Genomic DNA, 14,050 nt, shown 5'->3' with positions numbered 1-14,050 from the left:
CTTTTCTCTACTCCTTCATCCCATTCCCTCCCCAGAAAACACCACCTGGTAGGTGGGAAGTCTGGAGGCCCCAGGGTCCAGACTTGCTGGGCCAAGGCCAGGGACTCATGGAAGCGGGCCAAAAACAAGGAGTGTATCCCCATCACCAAGCTAGGCCACCTGGTCCAACACATGAAGGTCAGGTCTTGAAGAACACATTTTGAGTCTGGGATTATCAACTTTTCCCAGGAGTTTTGCAAGCATGAGCTTATAATGATCATATAGATCTTGCCCCTGCCAAAGCAAATACTCGCACTGGCTGGAAGACCAGATGAAAACACTTGTTGCCGTCAGGGGTGCAGCAATCATGCTGGTCTAGGTGACTGAAAGCCTGCCTAGGGCAGGACTCTGGAGAGGCTGGGTGACTGGTGAGCCCCACCTCAGGAGAGCCTGTTGACAATTACTTGCAAAGAAGTTTAAGAGGATGAATATCTCTGAGATCCCTGAGGAAATGGAGAGTGGCCACCCCCCCACCCCACCCCACCCGCCCTGGGGTTCCATGGTAGAAAACCTTGGGAGACAGGTCTCTATATTTCCCCTGGGCCACAACACTTAGGAAACCTAGCAGAATGCTTACGAGTTTGACTGACCTGTGCCTAGAGCAGATTTTCCTCCCTTGTTGAGGCTTAGCCTCTTCCTATCAGCTCTGAGAACTGAGCCAACATCCAGCAGAGGGCAAGGTAAACACTCAGAGTAGCACTGTGTGTGTTGCAGCCACTACAGCTCTCTGTTGTGCTATGGTTCTGGGAGGGAAGTCCTTCATCCTGAACAAAGGCAGCAAAGAGGATTTCTCCCACCTGCTGGGCCTCTGGACTCCAGTTCACCTTGGCCAGTCTCACCCCTGCTTATTTTGTACCTCAGCCTTAAATGTTCTCTTCTCTTCTTTAGCAAGCCTCTCAGAAGGTCGTTCTCCACAGCCCCGAGTTCGAGGATGCTCTGTGTACCCTGCTGGTGATGACTGCCCCAATGGCCCCGCACATAACCTCGGAACTCTGGGCAGGTATAAGGGAGGGTCCTTGACTAACCTCCAATACTGACTAGCATTGGCCCGAGCCTCTCCTTATATATTATTTGGAGCTCAGATTTCTCAGGCATGGGGTCCTTTTTTGTCTCACTGCTCCCCCTTCCTTATAGTCACAAAGACATGCCCCCACTTTGAAGTACTAGGCCCAGGACAAAGTGAATATTGAAGTCACCACAAGACATTCCTTCAGTGACTCAGCTTCCCAGTATCCACATACTTTGACTTTGTATGGTTTTTTTTTTCATATTTAGAGTAATATTAAGGCCATATTGAAGGTTGAGACGTTGTATGTTTTTTTTAAAGATAGAAATTTGTTTGGTCCCACAGCTGTTGGCCTCCAGAGAATCCGGTGTAACATAGGTTCTCAGAATTCAGATGGGCCCAGCATATAGGAACAGGCAAAGGGACATGCAACTGAGCTCCTGTAGGGTCATTCATAGGTGTCTCCATACATTCTAGAGTGATCCATCTGAAAGGCATTGAATGTAGCAGTTTCACTTACATAGAAGTTCTTTCCTAATCAAATTTACTGATGCGGCTTTCCAAGCATGCACAAGACCATGCGTTTGATTTCCCCTGCACCACGAGAAGATATATGTAAAAAATTTGCTGATGTGACACTGAGAAGAAGACACGCATGTTAAGCAGGGAGGAGGGCAAGTCACAGTGCAGGCTGCATGACGAGAGCTTGAGAGTTGGAATTTTCTACCACCGGAGTGGTTCAGAGGAGTTGTAGTGGGGCTTATGCTTGGCAGAGCTGTGGGCGTCTGTCACAGAAGTTGTTTGCCTCCACTTGAGAGGCTGTGTCCTTGGTGACCTAAGAGTCCTGGAAACCAGGCACAGCCTTCCTCCTGGGATCTGTTTCATGGTTCTCCATGAGGAGGTGGAAGGCCTCACTCCTGGTTTTCCCAGTGTCCTCATTCTTATAGCATCAACAAGTGTCTCAGTCAGAGGGAGAGTGATCTTCATCCCTGGAAGAGGAGGGCCTGTTTAGCTGCTCTGTGTGTGTGTGTGTGTGTGTGTGCGCGCGCGCGCACTCGCGCATGCACAAACACACAGGCTTGGTCATATGTATGGATGTAGGCACACATGTGGAGGTCAGAGGACAACCTTTGTGTGTCAGTACTCATCTTTCCCCCTTGTTCAAGACAGGATCTCTTCACCACTGTGTAAGCCAGGCTTGCTGGCCTGGGAGCTTCTAGAGATTCTCCTGACTCTGCCTCCCATCTCCTAGTAGGGTGCACTGGGATCACAGATAGTACTTTTGCCACTGCATCCAGCTTTTGCATGGGTTCTGGGGATTCAAACTCACATCATCAGACTTGTGGACAAGCACTTTGTTCACTCAGCCATCTTTTCAGGCTCAGCTATTTTCATTATAAACCCATCAACTTAGTTCAGATTTGGTCTGTTTTAGTATCCAAAGCCACTTCCAAATGTTCAGCCAAACACTGCAGCTCCCATTTACTGGCCCCTCTGATAGTTTTTGTTTGTTTGTTGTTGTTGGTTTCTGGTACTAGAGATTGAGTTCAGGGCCTTGTGCATGCTGAGTGTGTGTTCTACTACTGAGCCACACCCCAGACTCTGATGGTATATTTATGCCATGTGGATGTTATTTCAAAATCACATCAGTAAAACTGTTTCTCTGGGAAAGGTCAAAGTGAAGTAGCCTTGCTTCCTGTTCATTTTCTTGGAATTGTCAGGGCTGGTATAAGCACAGGATCAGCTAACACAGGTCCCAGGCCCTCTTGGAGTATTTGTGGGGGTCAGCTAGCACAGAGCCCCACCCTTCTAGGATCTCTGCAGGCAGAGGATAGGGAGATGATGGTAGAGACCACCAGGGGAAGCTGCCCACAGAAGTCACGACACCCCCACCCCCAGGTGCTCTCTACAGGACACCAAGGTGGAGTGGCATCCTCACCAGTGCTGGGGGCTGGAAGGAGGCTTGTTTTTGTTTTCTGAAGGAAGGTCAGCTCTCCAGAGGTAAGGAGAGGAAAGCAGCTGGCGCTGCAAGAGCCAGGGCCTTGCCACTCCCTCCTGCATTCAGACTTACTCCATGTGCTCCCCAAAGCCAGATCACTGCATGACTGTCACCCTGGTTCTGTCATGGAAATAAGCCACTGTGTTTGTCATGAGTGTGTTAGGTGTTTTCATTCATTCAAAAGAGCAGCGAGGCAAAAACCTGAACATGAGCAGGTCCTGAGCACCACCCCTCATGGCCAAACAGCATGGCCCTCTGTCCATGGAAAGCCTGTCTGGGCCCCATGCCTATAAATAAGCATCTGATTGCTCCAGGAAGGCTGGGCTTCCTCATTTTTTTTTTTTTTCAAAGTGGAATTTATAACAACTTCTGCCCAGAGCATTTGCATCCAAGGTCCTTTCATCTCCCAGGCATCCTGTACAACTTCCATATGGAGGTTTGGAAACCTTTCCACTACAGCTGGGTCACAGGACAAGCCACCCCATGCCAACTCGGCACATAAAGACATGATTATCTGCTTTCTGTGACCTCCATCTCACATTTGGAGGAGGAAGAAGCAGGAATTTCTTCTACATTTGTCATAAGGCAATCTGTCCATTAAGTCCATTGAGAAGTGCAACAGCTCAAAGGAGCCAGCTGGAGGATACCAGGAGGAGATTGTTTCTTGTGTAACACTTGATCCTCAGGCCCCAAGGAACCTTTACTTCCCTCCCGAAGGCAGGCAACACAGGATCATCAGGGTGTCAGATAGGAAAACTTAAAAACCTACAACAAATGAGTCTGGTACCCACACAAGAATCAAAGCAGAAATCCGACAGAATAGAATACACCAGCACACGGGTGTGGTGGCACACACCTTTGATCCCAGCACTTGGGAGGCAGAGTTAGGTGGATCTCTGTGAGTTCCAGGCCAGCCTGGTCTACATAGAGTTCCAGGCCAGCTGAGGCTACAGGGAGACCCTATCTCAAAAAGACAAAAAGGAAAAAAGACACTGACAAAAGAATACACCAGCACTACTCAGTGGCTGGTCCACAATCCCTGGCTTACCTGAGGACTGTCAGTTCCAGTCCATGAGAAGATGGGGAGCTTATGCTGGGCATAAACTAGCTGTTACCAAGCACATGGTTGGACAGGGCTGACCATGTGTGTTTGCAGTGCTGGTGATCAGACCCAAGACATTGTACATGCTGGTAAACATTCTATGTCTTAGCTGTATCCCCAGGCCTTTTGGTTTGGTTTGGTTTGGTTTGGTCTTTTTTTTTTTTTTTTTTCGGTCTATTTTTGAGATAGGGTCTTTCTGTAGCCCCAGCTGGCCTGGAAGTCACTATGTAGACCAGGCTGACCTTGAACTTGTAGAGACCTGCCTGCCTCTACAACCCCCACCACCACCACCATCCCCACCCCTCACCTCTGCGTGCTGGGATTAAAGGTGTGTGCCACCACACCTGGCATTTTTTTGTTTTAACTAAGACTTTTTCAGTAAAGGAAGTAGTGTGTACTGATTCACATTCTAGCCCAAGGCCTCTGCCTCCTTGCACACACACTCAATAGCTCTGAAGTCAGTTGGCCAGAAACAATCTATGGTATAATATATGTTGAAGGAAAAGCCACAAAGCAATAAGGAAAGGAAGATTTATTCAACAAACTAGGTTTGGAAAGTTGGCCATGTACTTTTTCTTTTTGGTCTTTTTTTTATTATTATTTAATGTGTATGGGTATATTACTTGCATGTAGGTAGGTAGGTACACCTGTGTCATTCAATGCCATGGAGGTCAGAAGAGGATGTCAGATCCCCTGGAACTGGAGTTACAAATCGTTGTTAGCCACCACGTGGGTGTTGGAAATCAAACCTGGGTCCTCTGCAAGAGCAGTCAGTGCTCTTAACTGCTGAGCCATCTCCATCCCCTTTTTTGGTCTTTTTTGAGGTAAAGTCTCCCTGTAGCCCCAGCTGGTCTAGAACTCACTATGTAGACCAGCAAGCTGGCCTTGAACTCCCAGAGATCCACCAGCCTCTGCCTCCCAAGTGCTAGGATTAAAGGCATGCACCATCATGCCATCACACCTGGCCAGGCCATGTACATGCCCAGCTATGTACTTTTTAAAATAATGATTTTCCACATTATAAACAAATTATGCCAGGCATGGTGGCACACACCTGTAGTCCCAGCACTCAGGAGGCAGAGGCAGGTAGATCTCTGTGAGTTTGAGGCCAGCCTGGTCTACATAGCGAGTTCTAGACCAGCTGGGGCTACAGGGAGACCCTTTCTCAAGCAAGGATTTTGTTTCTAGATTAGTAGTTAGTTGAACTGATAAGCCTTAAAAAAGTCTTTTAAAAAAAAAAAAAAAAAAAAAATACAAATAACTACCCAACTTGAAAGGTAAGTAGAGAAGAAAATGAAACCTTTTAAAAAAAGAAGAAAATTGAACTGAACTCACAGTGTGGAAAAACTTTACACTTAAATATCCTTTCAAATTATGAAAGGGCTAGAGTGTAGCTTGGTGATAGAGTGCTTGCCTAGCATGTGCAAATCCCTGTGTTCATCCCCAGCTCAACTGTAATACATATATACAAACATACACACACATGCATGTATGTATGTGTAAAAGTAATAGATGTCCCTTGTGGAAAACCCTGTAAAATATTGTTTAAAAAAGAAAAAGAGATAGGACCAGGCATGGTGGTATGCACCTTTAATCCCTGCACTCAGGAAGCAGAGACAGATGGATCTCTGTGAGACTGAGCCCAGCCTTGTCTACATAGCAAATAGCAAGTTCCAGGCCAACTGGGACTATAGGGAGACTCTGTCTCAAAAAAAAGAGGGTCTGGGGGTGCAGCTCTGTAGTAGAGCATGTGCTTAGCATGCTGGTGGCCCTCGGTTCCCTTCTTAGCCCTAAAAAACAAAAGGAAGAACAGCCCTGACACTATCTAGAGAAGAAGACTGGAAAGCTACCTCACTGCCCTTGTGTGGCCCACAGTAAGCCAAGGACCCACTCCTGAAGAACCCTTCAGGTAGGGATGTGCCATGGGTGAGGGTGGTAAGCTCCCTGGAGGACTGAGAGCAGCCTGCAGTCCACTGTACTCTGATTATATGGGAAAGAACGGGGTAGAAGATTCTCAGACCATAGGAACTCATGGGCAAGAGAGGCAGTAAAGGCAGTGAGTACTTGAGGGCCATTCTCAGGCAGGCATTCCTTCCCCAAATGGAGGGTTGACCCCAGAAAGTTGGCAGCCTTACTTTTCCAAACACTGAGTTCCAAGCACAGTGACCATCCATCCACACAGCCCAGCATGCTGTTTGCAGAAAGGCTGCCTGAAACCTGGGCTCACAGACCAGATGTGGGAAGTGGTCAGCCCCTGCCTATACACTATTTGATCCTCAGACCCTGCGGAGCTTCTTTTTTCTCCCAGTGACCAGCCATGCAGAGTCACAAATGGGTCAAAAGGAAAAGTTTAAAAACAGAACAAAACAAATAGCCTACAACAAATCTCTGATACTGGCACAATCATGACAGAGGCCAACAGAATAGAATGCACCATTGCTAATTAGAGTGGATGGCCCACAGTCCCAAACTGGCCGTGGGAAGAGCAATGCCGTGGCATCCCTGGCCTCCTCAAATAGCTCCAGGCCACAGGCAAAGCTTTGCATCCTGTTCATGAACCCTCATGCACTCAGGTGGCCTGACCTTCTGTGTCTTGGTGTTGCAGGCCTGGCGCTGGTACCAAGCAAGCTCTGTAGCCACTATATCTGGGAAAAAGGTGTGATGCTTCAGACCTGGCCTACTGTGGATCCACAGTTCCTTCAGCAGCCGGATGTGGTGCAGATGGCCGTTCTGGTAAGTATAACCAAAGCTCTAGAGCCAGGTGGTGGTCTGCAGAAGTCCCTGTCCTGCCAATGGCCCATCAGTAGCCCAGCCAACCCTTCTTTCTGACCAAGCACACAACAGAGAGGGCTGCCTTTCCTTCCCTGTTCCTCCAGCACACCCCAGTAGCTTGTGAGCCTCAACTCTCAAGGATTGGAAGATTGGAAAGGGGAAACAGCAGTCTGACCTGCTTCACTGACTCCAGCTCTGTTCAGGGGGCCCAAGGTCTAGGTGGGTCTAGAGGGTGTGGGCACATAGAGAGTGACAGGCAGCTACCAGTAAAGAATGCTTTGTCAGCCAGGTGTCTTGGTGCACATTTAATCACAACAGAAGCAGGCAGATCTCTGTGAATTCGAGGCCAACATGGTCTATATACTGAGTTCTAGGGCAGCTGGAACCCGCTGTCTAAAAAAAAACAAAACAGGGCCAGGCATAGTGGCACATGTCTTTAATCCCAGCACTTGGGAGGCAGAGACAGGCTGATCTCTGTGAGATCAAGACCAACTCGGTCTACATAAGTTCCAGGCCAGCTGGGGCTATGTGAAGACCCTGTCTTTAAAAAAAAAAAAAGTACTTCGGCCGGGTGTGGTGGCGTACACCTTTAATCCCAGCGCTTGAGAGGAAGAGGCAGGTGGATCTCTCTGAGTTCAGGGCCAGCCTGGTCAACATAGTGAGTTCCGGAACAGCTGGGGCTACAGGGAGACCCTGTCTCAAAAAGACCAAAAAAAAAAAAGTGCTTCTAGCTGGGCGTGGTGGCACACACCTTTAGTCCCAGCACTTGGAAGGCAGAGGCAAGCAGATCTTTGTGAGTTCGAAGCCAGTCTGGTCTACATAGTGAGTTCCAGGCCAGCTGGGGCTATAGGGAGACCCTGTCTCAAAAAGACATTTAAAAAAAAAAATGCTTCTGTCAAATATATTCAGAAAAGGGACTAGCGGTTAAGAGCATTGGCTGCTCTTGCAGAGGACCCGAGTTCGGTTTCCAACACACATATGGCAGCGAACAACTGTCTGTAACTCCAGCTCCAGGGGATCTGATGCCCTCTTCTGGCCTCTGCTGGCATTCCATGACATGGGTGCACTTATACATGCAGCCAAAGCACTCATACACATAAAAATAATAATAAAGTAAAACATAAATATATATTCAGAAAGTTATATAAAATTCTTTTAAGGTTCTATTGCTGGAACCTGGAGCCTTCTGCAAGTTCTCTGCTGTTAAGCTACATTCCTGGCCCTCTTCTCTTTCTTTTTCTTTTTTTTTTTTTTTTTTGGTCTTTTTGAGACAAGTTCTCCCTGTAGCCCCCAGCTGGGCTAGAACTCACTATGTAGAGCAGGCTGGCCTTGAACTCACAGCGATCCGCCTGCCTCAGCCTCCAAAGTATCTGGAATTACAGGCCTGTGCCACCAAGAGTAGTTTTTTTCTTAAATCTTTTATATAGGTTCCCCTGTATGCAATTTTTATACATTTGAGTTGTCTGAGACATATGTATAGGGACTATCTCCTAATTGCCAATGTAGCCGAAGATGGAGAGACAAGGGTAGACTTTTTACCAGGTCTCTCCTGGGCTGTAGATGGAGCCAGATTGTCTTAGGCAGCTTTCTGTTGCTCTCATAAACACTGACCAAAACCAATTTGGGGAGGAAAGGGTTTATTTCAACCTTCAGGTAACAGTTCGTCACAGAAGGAAATCATGGCAGGAGTTCAGGGCAGGAACCAAAGTACAGGCCATGAAGGAATGCTTCTTACTAATTTGTTCCCCTGGCCTGTGCTCAGCCTGCTTTCTTATACAACACAGAACTACCTACTCAGGGGTGGCATTACCCACAGTAAGCTGGGCCCTCCCACATCAGTCAACAATCGAGAAAATGCCCCACAGACATGGTCACAGGCCAATCCAGTGGAGGCAATCTTCACTTGAGGCCCCTTCTACCAGGTGTGTCAAGTCGACAACTAAAGCTATCTAGCACACAAAATGTCACGTTCCTCCTCTTCCCCTTAGAGGCAGCAGCATTCTTAGTCAAAGAAACCAGGCTCAGAGAACTGACTTACCCCGCCCAGGAGTCATTTACTGTTCAGTAATTATCCAGCTCTGACTCTATGCCAGGTATGGTGCTACATTCTAGAAATCAAAATCAAAGGCCAGATATGTTGGCTCACCCTGTAATCCCAGCACTTGAGTGGCTGAGGCAGAAGGATCACAGTTTAAGGCTAGCCAGAACTACGAGGCAAGACTTTGTGTCAACAGAAACAAAAAATCCAATGGCATGACAGGGTCCCTACCCTTATGGAACTTAAGCCCCAGGGAGAGACAGAGAAGCACAAAGGAAGGAAGAGAGTAAAGTGAGCACAGATTGTGGAAAGTGCCATCATCACACTCACCCTAGGGCTCAGGAAGAATGAACCCACAAAGGCTGGCCAGGAGGCCTGTGTTTGGGAAGCATGCTTAGCACAAGATCTGAGCGCCCTCGAAACCTGCCTCATTGTGGAATCTCCTCACTGCTCTTTCCCTTAGATCAATAACAAGGCCTGTGGCAAGATCTCCGTGCCCCAGCAAATTGCCCGGGATCAGGACAAAGTCCATGAACTTGTTCTCCAGAGTGAGCTGGGCGCCAAGCTGTTGCAGGGACGAAGCATCAAGAAGGCCTTCCTCTCCCCCAGGACTGCCCTCATCAACTTCCTGGTGCAGGAGTAACCAAGGGGCATCCCTGGTTTGAGGAGCCTCTTTGCCCAGATTGAGGGAAGGAATGTTAGCTAAGGGAAAGGGAAAAGAAAGATATCACAGATGTTGGCTTTTGTGCAGACTAGAAGCAGCAGGAGCCTGTGTGCCCGGACCAGAATGGATGTGGGCAAGGGGAGTGAGGGAGCAAGGGTCATGAATCTGGCCCGTGCCCATCCACCCCTACTCTTGGACTCCAAATGAAACCTCCAGAGATATTGCAAGGAGGAGATGGGAAGCAGCCTTATGCTTTTGCTCCTAGCCATGGTGCTGCCTTGGATGCTTCTCTGGACTCATGCAGACCCAAGGGACCACCTGGGCTCAGGAGCTGCACAGCCATCACATGGGAACCATAACCAAGCCTCCAGGTGGTGGTTGGCTAGGCTCTTGGTCTACAGGATAGATGAGACCATTTCATGTTCAGTGTCCAGCATATGGAACTGAATAGGAGCATTGCAGCCTCTTGAAGTTGCTCTGCACATGTCTTATAGCACCCTTCAGCTATGTCACAAAGGCTTCTCCCTTCCTCCCAACTGGGTGGCCTATCTTGATGTTGACGCACTTGCTCTGGGGTAGGGCTCTACTTCTGGACCTGAACAGAAGGGCTGCATCATAGCCATGGCCTCAGTGTGTAGAGTATGCTGTGTGGTGAGTGGAACCATGCCCTGGGCTGCTGGTCCCCACCCAGAGCCCAGCAGGGGTTTGAGCCACAGATGGCTCACATGGGTCCCAGATGGTAACACCACCATCATCCAGGTTCAGCCCCCATAGTATCACCAGCAAGAGCAAGTTCACCAAAGAGGAGCAGAACGGTTGCTTCCTGGGTGTCACCTCCTGTGTTCAAGCTGCTGCGGTCTAGCTGCTGGGGAGCAGCCCTGAGTGGAGCTATATCACCAGGGAATTAGGCAGTGCTGGTTTTATGTGGGGTCAGTAGTGAGGTGCTCTTGCAGACCTGTTCTGAGCCAATGATTAATGCTTAATAGGGGTGGGGGGACCCAGCTGTTTCAGAATGCTGAAGCTCTGTGTCTGTAATCTGATGTCACCCTGAAGGAGCTGTGATGTGGTCCGCTGCCATTCAGCAGCTGTCAGATGCCTTCTTTGTGTAATAAATGTGTATTACTTTGGGACATATATCTGATCTTGGATGGGTGCAACATTCCAGTTCCAAGAGCTTATTGGGAGCAGACCAAGGTCCTCCACCATCATAGGCCCTGGTTATGTGCTGCCTCCATAGAATGCCTCTGGTCCATCAGCCTGTGTCCACACTCCACACAAACAACACTGATTCAGGCCCATGAACATGCAGCTCAAGCATCGGGCCTTGAACTCGGCACTATGCCTGGTCCCCACACCCAGAAATTCCAGTTTTACTGTTCTGGGGTGTAGCCATCATCAAGGATCTTAAATTTTTTTACATGTGGGCCTGCTGGGGGTGCAACTCAGTGATAAAGTGTAAACCTGGCATGGCAAAGCCCTGGGTTCTGTCCCCAACATCATAAAAAGCAAAGAAAACTACCAGTGAAGCTGGGCATGTTGGCATGCCCCAGTAAATCCCAGCACTTGGGAGACCAAGGCAGAAGAATCGAGTTCAAGACCATCCTGGGCTACATGAGCCCCTGTCTCAAAGAAAAACAAACTACCAGTGATCTTAATGGACAACAAAGTTTGAACACCACTGGATTCATTAATGTTTTTGAACCATAATTTCTATCCAATTTTTCCTCCTTAATCTTGAGCTTAACTGGGATGAATTTGACCCAGGGTTGACATGAGAAAATGGAGTTGGGAGAGATTAGGACTGGTAGGGAAGGCAGGGCCACAACTCTAAAGAGGCATTCAAGAGGGTCCCCGAGCTGACACAGGTGATAGTCACATGGCACATGGGAGCAGATGAGGATGCAGTGAGCACTTTCGATTGCCTTATGTTTTCCTCAAATGAGCTCAGCAGCCTTGAAGAACTGGGGGGTAGGGTGTCCTTTAGCTGGGCGTTATCTGCCCAGAGCAGTGGACCAGTAAAGTCTAGGCTGCTGGACTGACACTGGGTATTGGAGAACATTCTTTCTGAGAGGAAACTTGAAAACAGGCTCATTTGTACTTCCAAGGAGGCAACTATCAGACAGAAAACTCCCTACGGGTGAGTGAGTGGGGTGGGGTGTGATCTGAGTCAGAAACATTACCTCATGTAGTTTCCATCAAAACCCCAGAGGGAAGGGAAGGAGTTATTCTCACAAATAACAAGAAACCCAGACTCTGAGGCTCAATAACTTGCCTAGTTTTCACAGCTAGTTGTTAGAATGTAAACCCACATCAGGCTGCTCTGCTCTGTCACCTGGCCCTCACCTAAGTGCCCACCTGGCTTGATGTCAACTAATAGCCTCTCCAGCAGTCTGGCCAGGGCTCCCCTAGTGAGAAATTGGTCAGCTTGTAAGTCTGGTAAACCACAGCCATGGTGCCCATTCTACTGGGGCATGTGGTTGGTGAAAGGCCAAAGGCCTGGGCTTGGTTCTGTAGGGCTGGGGTAAAGGTGGTCAGCTCCTGGATGATCCAGGCTTGGCATGGATGACAGGTTATTTCTGTTGGAGAAATGGGTGAAGAGAATTTGTGAGCAAGGAGAGGAATCCAAGACAAAAATGCTAAGTGAGGTGAGAAATTGCCCAGGCCTTCCTCACCTCAACTGGAATAGATGCCTTCAGAAAACAGGTCATTCAAAATATGAGTGTCTAGTCCATGGAAGACAAGGCAGCCAAGTGAAGACAGTTTTTTAATCATGACATAGAAATGTTCTCATGAGCTAGGCATGGTGGCACACACCTTTAGTCCCAGCACTCAGGAGGCAGAGGCAGGCAGATCTCTGTGAGTTCAAGGCCAGCCTGCCTCTGCCTCCCAAGTGCTGGGATTAAAGGCGTGTGCCACTTCACCCGACCTAATAATGCAGAAATTTTAATAGTAGAGTATTTCAATAATAAAGTATTTTCTCTATTACTGTATTTCAAGTATTTCAATAATAGGGAAAATGTCACTATGGACTGTGTCAGCCCAGTGCGATGGTGCACACCTATAATCCCAGCACTGGGAGGCTGAGGTAGGAGGATGGAGAAGCCAGCCGAGCTACTAAATGAGATCTTGTTAGAGAGAAAAGCAACCATACAATGTAAAGACACATGTGAGTTAGGCACCTGACCCCCTGTTTTTCCCCCCGTTGTGCATGATGTCTGGCTTTCTGGAAGATGGGTACAGTTGGAAATGTTCCTTCCCTGTGTGGAATGAAATCCAGAGTAGCCTGGATGTCAGCATTGGCCTGGGCCCTGGGTCTGGGGAGGCCAGGAGGCTTCTCCCTACCCAGCCTTGTAATCTTTAGAAGGTGCTCCTGTTCCCCAGTGGGCAAGTCCCTCCTGCCCATCTGCCAGCAGAGTCAAGGTTGTAAATGAGACCAGACGGAAAGCCCCTAGCCTGCCAAGACTGGTGCCCTGTGACTAGCCCACAACAGTGTGATGCACTATCTTGAAAAATGCACATCCACCATATGCATCCCACTTACATGGCATCCTCCACACTTTGCAGGAGCCTGGTGCTGCCTCAGGAGCATGGGTGGAAATGCTTCTGAGTGGAGATCAGCCACACCCTGTAGCTCATGGGAAGGTCGAGGAGGGGTGGTAAGAGCTTGTACTGCTCTCTCTCTCAGAATAGCGAGCAGAAAACAGTTGCTTCATGGACTCGGCCTGCCTGATACACGGAGTGGGCAGCCAAAGGCTCATATCCAGGCTGATAAGTTTAGAAAATGGAATCCATGGTGACCAACAGTGAACAAGTGGGGATTCCCCTGGATGTGGTGGTGGGGGGGCGCTGGCAGGGCAGCTGAGGACAAGACAGTCCTGAGGCAGACGTCAGATCCAAGACTGAGGCCAGTGATGGCCCGGAGGAGACTTTGCTGCGTGCCTACACCCTAGGCTGCATTTTGGGGGAGTGTATGGGATAGGGGGAAGGTGGAGGAATAATCAGGCCCTGGAGGGAGCAGGAGGCCAAGCCTACTGGAACTCAGCACCTATGACTCACATCCCTGGCCCTCACACCCAGAACTGAATTCCAGTTTTTCTTTGGCCTCTGCCTGCCTTCTATCCTGTGTCCCCAAGCTACTCTAGGGCTTGCCATGCCCACTTTTCCCAACCTGTGACTAAATTAGTTGGTTACTGTTAATACGCACCTGGCTGGACACACCTGAACCTGGAACTGACCAATCTAAAGAGCCCTGTGGGCACCATCACCAGGACCCAGACTGCTGGGGAAAGCTCTTGGAAGGGGGAAAGCCTAGAAGCTGGATGTGGCCTCCTAGCAGTTCTTCTAGAGACTTCCTCTGGACGTCCCTTCAACAGACACTGAAGGAGCCCATCTGGCATTCCGAAGGGATGGACCACCTCAGAACCAGGAGA

At 48.8% G+C, this 14,050-nt stretch overlaps 1 protein-coding gene across 1 annotated transcript in view; it reads left to right on the top strand.

The window, feature by feature from the left end:
* Lars2 (leucyl-tRNA synthetase 2, mitochondrial) overlaps positions 1-10,752 on the top strand; it is a 107,287-nt gene extending 96,535 nt beyond the window's left edge. The window contains exons 19-21 of the mRNA XM_008831929.3: positions 928-1,039; positions 6,752-6,879; positions 9,420-10,752. Coding sequence (XP_008830151.1) covers positions 928-1,039; positions 6,752-6,879; positions 9,420-9,599 — 420 coding nt within the window. The 3' untranslated portion in view covers positions 9,600-10,752. The remainder of the gene's footprint in view (positions 1-927; positions 1,040-6,751; positions 6,880-9,419) is intronic.
* Positions 10,753-14,050: the final 3,298 nt, after the last annotated feature.

The sequence above is a fragment of the Nannospalax galili genome, unplaced genomic scaffold (genome assembly GCF_000622305.1).
Source record: "Nannospalax galili isolate Female #2095 unplaced genomic scaffold, S.galili_v1.0 scaffold536, whole genome shotgun sequence".
In the NCBI taxonomy this organism is placed as follows: domain Eukaryota; kingdom Metazoa; phylum Chordata; class Mammalia; order Rodentia; family Spalacidae; genus Nannospalax; species Nannospalax galili.
Note: the sequence above shows the minus strand (reverse complement) of the source record. Positions and strands in the feature narration are given on the sequence as shown.